Source organism: Lepidothrix coronata, unplaced genomic scaffold (assembly GCF_001604755.1).
Source record: "Lepidothrix coronata isolate B3197 unplaced genomic scaffold, Lepidothrix_coronata-1.0 Scaffold377, whole genome shotgun sequence".
Lineage (NCBI taxonomy): Eukaryota > Metazoa > Chordata > Aves > Passeriformes > Pipridae > Lepidothrix > Lepidothrix coronata.
In genome coordinates this window covers 89,121-98,302 of record NW_016690557.1, presented here as the reverse complement: position 1 = coordinate 98,302, position 9,182 = coordinate 89,121, and the positions used below count along the sequence as shown (strand labels likewise).

The 9,182-nt window shown below is 56.0% G+C and overlaps 1 protein-coding gene across 1 annotated transcript; it reads right to left on the bottom strand.

Annotated features, from left to right (window-relative positions):
* Nucleotides 1-392: 392 nt before the first annotated feature.
* FECH (ferrochelatase) lies at nucleotides 393-8,949 on the bottom strand. The gene is made up of 11 exons (XM_017839136.1): nucleotides 8,880-8,949; nucleotides 6,826-6,931; nucleotides 6,093-6,212; nucleotides 5,662-5,810; nucleotides 3,208-3,342; nucleotides 2,867-2,973; nucleotides 2,533-2,631; nucleotides 2,293-2,400; nucleotides 1,824-1,988; nucleotides 1,366-1,425; nucleotides 393-1,147 (listed from the first exon to the last, which is right to left on the bottom strand). The coding sequence occupies exons 1-11, from the start codon at nucleotides 8,932-8,934 to the stop codon at nucleotides 1,013-1,015; spliced, it is 1,239 nt and encodes a 412-aa protein (XP_017694625.1). The 5' UTR covers nucleotides 8,935-8,949; the 3' UTR covers nucleotides 393-1,012.
* Between the last annotated feature and the right edge of the window lie 233 nt (nucleotides 8,950-9,182).

Here is a 9,182-nt window from a genome sequence, read left to right as displayed (position 1 = left end):
ACTCATCATCTCCGTTTAAAGAACATCCATCGAGCCAGATCAATCCCACCTATGGCACTCCACAGGCATCCCACAAAACCCACAGCGCTGTGGCACAGTAGAAAGCACAGAGGAGATCTATAAACCTCCTGGAGAGCAAGCCTGACTTCCTAAACTTACTTAGCCAAACTGAGAAAGCCCTTTTTAATGAAAAATAACAATAATTTAAAAAGCCATTCTGCTTAACATGTTTCCATACACGCTCCTGCTGGATTTGAAACACGCAGTTGCAATGGAACATGTTCTTCAGTATCACCCAAGCAAGGCTTATTCCTTTCAACTTATGCTCTTCAGATGCTTTCCTGCAGATAACGACAATGTTTTTTCTAGAAAATGTAAACAATTTTTGTGCATTCTACTGTCCCAGCTAAGCTTTCACTGGAAGTTTCTGGCAGGAGAAAACCAAACAAAACAAAGCCTTATCTTTATGCCCTAAAAAAAAATATATATATATATACACACATTGTTAAAAAGCATTAGAAGTCACTTGATTTCCAAAGTCTCCAAAGCCAGCTGCAAAGTCCCTCTCAGAAGAGACAACTGGTGACTGTGCCGGTCAGACCTGCACCTTAAGCAAACCCAAAATAACTGCACACTTGACCTGGCAAGCTGAAGGTAACGCATTCGTGCCCAACCTGCACACAAACGTACCCTGCATAGAAAGAGAAGCTAACTTGAAAAAGCTGGGGGAGTTTCTCAGTGCCGGGCTCAGGGTAAGCGCCCTCGGGGTCGGGTGACACGAGATCTCCTCACACCTGACAGGAGAAATGCCCTCATTTCCCTACGTCCTACAAACTCTTCTGGAGCACAAAGAAAACATCGGAAAAATGAAACCAAAGGCGAGCTGCTGTCACGGGAGGTTCACAGAGACCACGAGTGTGTACCGGGGTCTCCTCCCTTGCCTGGGGCCGTTTCCTGGCCCGGGGCAGTTCCCGTGGGACGGGGGCGGCTGTGCCGGGCGGCTGGGCCGGGCTCACAGCGGCTGGTTGGCGAAGAAGGCCTTGGTCTCCCTGCACACGGGGTTGACGCAGAGCGGGCAGCACAGGGTCAGCTGGCGGGAGCACACCTCGTTGGACTGCAGGTGGGAGCACACCAGGTCTGCCAGGGCCTGCGGGGCGGGGGCACAGTCAGGGGGAGCCGGCCCGGACCCGCCGGGCACCAAGCCGGGCACCCCCCTCCTAACAAAAACCCCGCAGAACGTGGCCCGACAAACCACTCCGCTGGAACAGGTACCGGGGGTGCCATTTCCGTTAAAACTGCGGGAAAACATCCACGCTCCAGCAGGAACCACGCGGCTGCACACCTCTGCAGCCACAAAGCACCTACCTTGGAGAACAGCGGGTTGCCATTGAGGGACTCTGCTCTCCTGATGTTCTCAACTCCGCACTGGATCGAAAGGAAAAAGGAAAAAAAAAAAAAGTGAGATCTGCTAGGCCCTTCACAATCTTCCTGCTTCACTCAGAAGGCGCCTCAAAAATGACAGAATAAAGTGCAGTGCCACGTTTTTTGAATGCAGCAAAAATAACTACGCTGCAACGTTTCGCTTTGCTGCCAAAAAAGTCATTTACTCTTCTTTAGCAATAACAGCAGAGTTAAATCTAGAAAGACAAATTCCCACCTGTTTTGTGGTTAAGCCAGTTCAGATTAATTTTCAATTTGCAAGAAAAATAAAGCTTGCCCTAGAATCACATCGCAAGAAGCAGCTACAAAGCAAATTGCAACCCAGGAGAAGTAATTCCAGAGCAGCGCTGCCCAAACAGGTACAAACCCCACAAATCATTTACCTCGTTTGCTAAAACCTGGGAATACTCGATATCCAGCTCATACAGGGTTTCGATGTGGTCACTTGTAAATGCTATTGGGACCAACAACATGTTCTTCTTGCCTCGTTGGCACAGTCCTTTAATGGTCTCGTCTGTCTGGGGACCAAGCCAAGGCATTGGTCCAACCTGGAACAAAACCAGGGAAATAAAGAAAAACACCTCATTAAATCACTCTTGCAAACCACCCTCACGTTTTCTTGGGCAGGACCACACAGACTAGAGTATGGATAGGATAGAAACAGTTACTGGTATTCCCCTGCTTTTGATTGCTCTGCTCACTTCCACCATTAAATCCCAAAGGAACAGAACCTGGGCTGGCCTGACCAAGGCTGTGGTTAAAATGAATGAAGATGTAAATAAAGGTGTACTGTTTGCAGCTCAGTAGAACCCTGCCCAGGCTCTACCTGCCTCAGCTTCCCCGAGCACATACCTTGGACTGCCACACGAGCCTGTAAGGGTTGGAGTAGTTGAGCTTCTCCATGACTCTCTGGACTGTGGCTCCCACTTCCTGAGGATACGGATCACCCCGGTTCACCACCTGCAACACAGACACAGCAGCCCTTTCTCTTCCAGGGAACACACTGGCCTGGCACAGCTGTGTCCTCACACCCTTCCCCTCAGCCAGCACAGCCCAGGGCTGAGCAGGGCAGGAGAGCCCCGGGTCACTCACAGACATGGGCAGCGAGTGGGCCGAGAAGAGGATCACCACGTCTTTCCTTTTGTCCGGAGGGAACAGGTTCAGCTCCTTCTGGATGTGATCAGCGAAGCACTGCTCAGAGGAACAGAGAGCAGAGACCTGAGCTGGGAGCACTGGGAGGCACTGCTGCTCCCAGTGACCCACACAGGCAGAATTCCCAAATTCCCCTCAGCGTGCACCACGCTCGGGTGGCTCATCCAGGGAATGCCACCCAGCCTTCCGAAGCCTTCCTGTTATTCCTCCCCAGTACTTTTTTTTCTGTATTTTAAAAGAAAATATATAAACCTCGAAGGCTTCAAAGGCACACCTGAATGAGAAGGGGGTGTGTGGGCCACCGGTCGATAATGCTCCACTTCATCTTCGGCTTCTCCCCCTTCTCATTATAGTAGCGATAAATGGCATTTAAACTGCTTCCTGAAACACAGAGAGCAGAGAACACCAGCTCAGCCAGGCCCTGGCAAATTGTAGCAGCTCGGCAGCAAGGCATGAAGATATCTTAAATTGCCACACAATTAAAATGCAACCGTGAATCAGAGCTGAGAGTCTCAAAGGGGAACGATCCTATCCGAGGTCGCGCAACGTAATCATTTTATCGATTTATCCGAGTTCACAGCCACGGGCGTGCCTCTGCCCTGCCCCGGCGCTCACCTGTGGTGGAGCAGCTGTACTGGGGGTACTGGGTGAAGGCGACAGCCCTTTCGATGCCATCCTTCTCCATCTCCTCGATGGCCTCCTCGGTCAGCGGGTGCACGTAGCGGAACCCGATGTAGTACTTGTGAGGCGCTGCCAGCCCGGGCACAGGGACAGGAACGGCACAGAAGGGATGAGAACTCACAGCAACGTGTGTAAAATGGACAAGAGCCACACAGACCGAAACAAACTGGCTGATAATTGCCTGGCTGCTTTTCTAACCACTGCCATATAAACCCATCTTCCTCCGGCACCTCGCTTCGCCGTGATTAGAATTTAAAAGTGATTTATACCTGTGGTTTGCTTCTGCTGGAACATCACCCTCCTGCTTTTCCTCAGTTTAGCAGGGGTGTGGTTTCCAGCCTGGAATGTTTCACTGGGCAAGTCCTGATTTCAAGGACGTATTGGTAAAAAAAAGGGTCACTAAAGGAACACTTGGATGTCCTCGCACAGACCGCAGCTCCAGCTGCCTGCCCTGCCCCAGTGGCACCAAACCCCCAAGGAGCAGGACCCCAAACAATGTTTGGGGCAGGAGAGCAGTGGCACTGAAACAGGGACACGTGTTCTTCCATTCTGCCTCTGGAGGAGGTTCACAGAAACCTTCCTGCCTTTAAACACTTAATTTTGGAGGCAATACTACGCTCTTCAAGGACACTGCAGGTTTCCCGGCTCTAATCTTTCGGGTGGCAGCTTTGGGAGCACGGCTTGGTTAGGGGGAGGGAGGGCAGGTTTGCTGGTTTGTTTTCTTAAGCAGAGGACAGAGGTTCTCGGGAGAACAAAAGCAAAGTTTCTTTTTCATGGTTTCTGGGTCACTGGCTCTGAAATAACATTTAGCAGGGCTCTGAAGGAAGCAGATGTCCCGTGCTTGGGCCGCGCTCCGTACATTTATGCAGGATTCACAAAACAGGTTTAGTCAGCCCCAGTTCTCTGCAGGAGGCAGGAGAGGTCCCAGCTGGGAGCAGCAGCAAATAATAACCCAACTTGGGGAGCCCTCGGAGCCAGTAACCTCATTAACATTTTGGAATGGCATTAAGGACGAGAGCCTGACTAACCACAGCAGGGACAGCAGGAGTTTAACCCGGGAAAGAACATTCTGGGGAAAATCATGGCCAACCTGGAAGTAACACTCTGGCAGATCAAGGCAAAATGACCCTAAAAGTGTTCCTTTGCAGCACCCAGTTACTGATTAACGGGGCTCAGCGCTCCCAAAGCCCTGCCTGTGAGCACACAACATTCCCAGCTGATCAGCCTGGAAGCACATCCAGCTGCTCCAAGCTGTTCTGAAGGAACACCGAAGGCAATGGTTGGCCGTGCTCAGCACATTCCATGGTTCAAAAGGAGCCTCCAAAGGACTTATCAGGCGTGAGAGGAGCACAGAGGTGGGTGTGACTGCACGGAGAGTGCTCACCAAACAAAAGTGGGAGTGGGACACTGGGAAGAAGCAGATAAACCTTCCCAGCCTTATCTGCAGAACCTGCTGCAAGCCTGGCCCTGCAGGGACTCCTGCTCTAAGAACACTCCTGCCCTGGGTGCCACAGCAGGCCTCTGGCTGTGCCTGCAGGGACCACAGCTGGAGTGAAGCTGGGGAGTCACATCTGTGGGAAAAGGGATTGAACAGCACCTGAATGAAGGCACCAGTGACACGTTACACACGAAACAGATGAAATGAACTTGGTTCCAGCCTTGCAAGAGTGTCACTTTTTACCTTCCAGACCCTTTTAGCAGTCTTCCAACTCCTGTTCTAACCTTTTCTGTCCAAGCCTGACACAGGGGCCACAAAGAAGTACAGAACAGCTTGGAATGAAACAGCCTCTATTGTCAAACGTGGAGGGGATTCCCTGCCACACCAGCAGCACATCAGCAAAGGTCAGGGAAACTGGAAGGAGCAGAGGACTTGCAGCACCACATGTGGTAAAGCTGCTGAGCTGAAGAGAACGGAGAGCTCTCTCCCCTCTTGGCTTCTCCTTCCCCCAGCAGTTCTCCTGCGACAAAGGTTTAGTGTTCCCACTTCACACACAGGTCACAGCTCCCCGCTGGGAGGGAGCCAAGTTCAGAGGCATTCTGTGATCCTGAGAGAGGGGAGGGAGGTTGTTTGCACCGTTCAAGTTTTCTCATGGTGAAGGAAGGACTTGCAAGGAAAGCATCTCCTTCCACCCCAGCCAAACTGCCTGGCCTTATCTCCTGCTGTGCCCCAGGTGGGGCTCTGCTATCGCTGAGCCAGGCCCTGCACTGCTCATCTACAGAGCCTTGTCTTTGCTTCCAAGCGACCTCCTCTTCAGCCCTCTAATGACTTCACAATGAACTGAACCCCTTTCTCTCCAAGCCTTCTGCAGCATCCCCGCCACGATCTCCCAGCAGGACTGAGACCCACACCACACCCTTGGAACCCAGAGAGCCCAAGCCCAGCAGTACCAGTGTGGGGGGACATGCTGTCCAGCAGCTTCACCATGCCTTCTCCCTGCACCGCCGTCCACTTCTTGATGGGGGAGCCGCCGCCGATCCTGCTGTACTGCTCCTGGATCTTCGGGGTGCGGCGCTTGGCGATGAACGGGGCCAGTTTGCTGGAGCAGCCCAGAGGTACACGTGTTAACGGCAGAGCCCACACCACCACCCCTTCCCCTTTCCCCCCATCTCCGCCGCAGCACCGTGGGGTTGGTTTGATGTTTGACTCCCTCCCCCTTCCCACGCCTCAAGCTGCATTAGGAGAGAACCGCCTCGGCCCGGCTATTTCTAACGCCGCTTCTTGCTGCTCCCAGGCTGAGACGGTCTCAGAAACGCCGCTCTGCACAGAGGGTACATCAGCCAACACTGCCTGTGCCCCAGGAGATCCCAACGCTCCTCACTTTTGAGCCGGCATCGTCATCAGGTCCCTGTCCAGGAAGAGGCGCAGTAGGAAGTCGTGGACGTCATCCAGCCGCTCCGGGCCTCCCATGTTCAGCATCAAGATGCCAGTTTTAGGTTTCCTAGGGAAGCAAGAGACAGTTCACATCCCACTGACCTCCTGCTTTTATTTTTATTACTGTGACAAAACAACCAGCTTGTCCTCCCGCATTTGTCCTTTGCAGAGGCAGCTCTTATGCAGAGGCTCCTCCTGCTTCCACAAACACATGAGCTACGAGCACCAATGGCCAGTGACAAATACTGACATGATCTTTGCTTTTTTAAAAAGTAACCACTTTGTAACACGGACTTTAGCTGGAAACACACTGAGAAAGCTGCCTGGCACCTGCAGGCTCTAAGGGAGGTTGTAAAACAGGGTCTAAGGAATGGTCTCAGCTGTGGATTCCGACCAAACCCAGGCAGCAGGAACCAGAAGCACAATAACCATAATTAATGCTCTTCCACTGCTCCTGCACCGCCTCGGGCGCGTCGTGGGCCGGGGCCTCGGAAGCTGTGCAGGAACAGCGCTGTCCCCAGGCCCGAGCCGGGAGGCCGGGGGAGTGCAGCCAGCCAGATAAACAATCTCACACACACACAGAGCAGCCGCGGCCCCGCCGGCTCTGCAGGAACCGCAGCGCGGTATCAGGGGGAGCCAGAGGGCTGGGGAGCAGGGCCCACCCGTCCGTGCACACCTACCGCTCCTGGGGCTGCACCCGGGGCTTGGCGCTCTCCGTCACCACCGCGGCCGCCGCCTGGCCCTGCCACCGCACCGGCACCCGCAGCGGGGGGCTGCTCCGCACCACTGCAGGGGAGAGAACGGCACGCTGAGAACCCGGCCGGGACAGCACTGACCCCCCCCAGCCACACCGACACACTCGGAGCCTCTGCTCCCTTAAGCTCCAGGCCCTGGGATCAGAGAAGTCGAGGAATCACGACGTCTGAAAGTCTGGATTTCAGCATCAGCCAAACCCCAGCGTTTTACAAGTCTTCCCACATCCACCTCCCTCTCCAGCTCTCCTGGAGCCCCTTTAGGCACCGGAAGGGGCTCTCAGGTCTCCCTGGAGCTTTCCTTCTCCAGGTGAGCACCCCCAGCTCTCCCAGCCTGGCTCCAGAGCAGAGGGGCTCCAGCCCTTGCAGCATCTCCAGGGCCTCCTCTGGACTCCTCCAGCAGCTCCACATCCTTCCCATGTCAGAGGTCCCAGAGCTGAACACAGCAGGATCATCTTTAAGGTTCCTTCCCACCCATTCCACACGATTCCATGCTGGTCACAGCCTGCCTTCTCAGAAGCACACTTCATTCTCCTCAGGAGTTCATAGTCATTACATGGTATTTTTTCAGCGTAACAACAGCGCGAATTGCTCACGATGAACAGGACGGTTCAGTGCCGCACCCCCGGCTATTGTTCGGTGCGACAGTTCCCTGTCAGACCACGGGAGCTCGGCAGCAATTGAGCCCCGGCAGCACAGAGCTCCTCGGCAGCCGACCCACCCGCTGGGAAGAGCATCTTCCAGCTCACAGTTCCCTAATAACCTCCTGAACAGACCTCAAAACCTGCTGAAATCAATGACAATCCAGCTTCTTACTCGGGATTACGAGTGTGTAGCTGCGGGCGCCTGTGAATGCGCCGATATAAAAGGCTGCAAACTAAAGAACTTCAATTCCAGCACTGCTGAGTCCTGAAAGACTCTTTCCAAACACAAATATTCACGTTTCTCCCGATTCTTAGTTTATGGCTTTTTGAGGCGCTGACGCTACGCACAAATCGCAGAGAAGGACAAAAAAGACAAGTTTCAAAGCTGCGTGGATCTCTCTGCGCTTTCAAACGGGAGGGCGGCTCCTTGGCAGTTCTACCGCAGAGGGGGAAAAATTAATACGAATACAGAAAAAACGGGTGAGGGGACCCCGCAGGTGAGGGGACACCTGCGCCCCTCAGGTGGGGAGACCCCGTAGGTGAGGAGACCCCATAGGTGAGGAGACCCCGTAGGTGAGGGGACCCCATAGGTGAGGAGACGCTCGAGCCTCGCAGCCCTCAGGTGAGGGGACCCCGCGGGTGAGGAGACCTCGTAGGTGAGGAGATCCCCGTAGGTGAGGGGACGCTCGAGCCTCGAAGCTCTCAGGTGAGGGGACCCGCGGGTGAGGAGACCTCGTAGGTGAGGAGATCCCCGTAGGTGAGGGGACGCTCGAGCCTCGAAGCTCTCAGGTGAGGGGACCCGCGGGTGAGGAGACCTCGTAGGTGAGGAGATCCCCTCGAAGCTCTCAGGTGAGGGGACCCGCGGGTGAGGAGACCTCGTAGGTGAGGAGATCCCCTCGCCGCTCTCAGGTGAGGGGACCCGCGGGTGAGGAGACCTCGTAGGTGAGGAGATCCCCTCGCCGCTCTCAGGTGAGGGGACCCGCGGGTGAGGGGGTCCCCAAGCCTCACAGCCTTCGGGTAAAGAGACCCCCGAGCCTCGCAGCTCTCAGACAAAGAACCCTCGCAGCCTTCGGCCCGTTTAGCGGAAAACCCACCACCGCCCTGCCCAGCCCGCCGCGGTGAATGAGCGGCCCCAGAGCCCTCGGGGCAGCAGCAGCCGCAGCCCCGCCGGCCCCGCGCGGGTCAGCGTTACGAAAGGCGCTTCTCGGGCGTTGTGTAACGCGGTGCCGGCGGCGCCGCCGCCCTCCCGCCCTCGCCCCCCGCGGTGACCGGGAGCCCTCACGCCCCCGCCGCCCTCAGGGCCCCGCTCCGCCATCGCGGCGGCGCCCCCGCACTCACGGTGACGTCCCGCGGCGGCAGCGGCGGCAGCAGCGGCCATCTTGGCCGTGCGCATTCCCTCAGACAGCGCCGCCGCCGCCGCCCCGCGCCTTACACCACCTCGGTACGGCCAACACCGCCCCGGGACCGCCCCGGCACCGCCCCGGCACCGCCAACACCGCCCCGGCACCGCCCCGGGACCGCCAACACCGCCCCCGAGACCGCCCCGGGACGGCCAACACCGCCCCGGGACCGCCCTGGGACGGCCAACACCGCCCCCGGCACCGCCCCGGGACGGCCAACACCGCCCCGGGACCGCCCTGG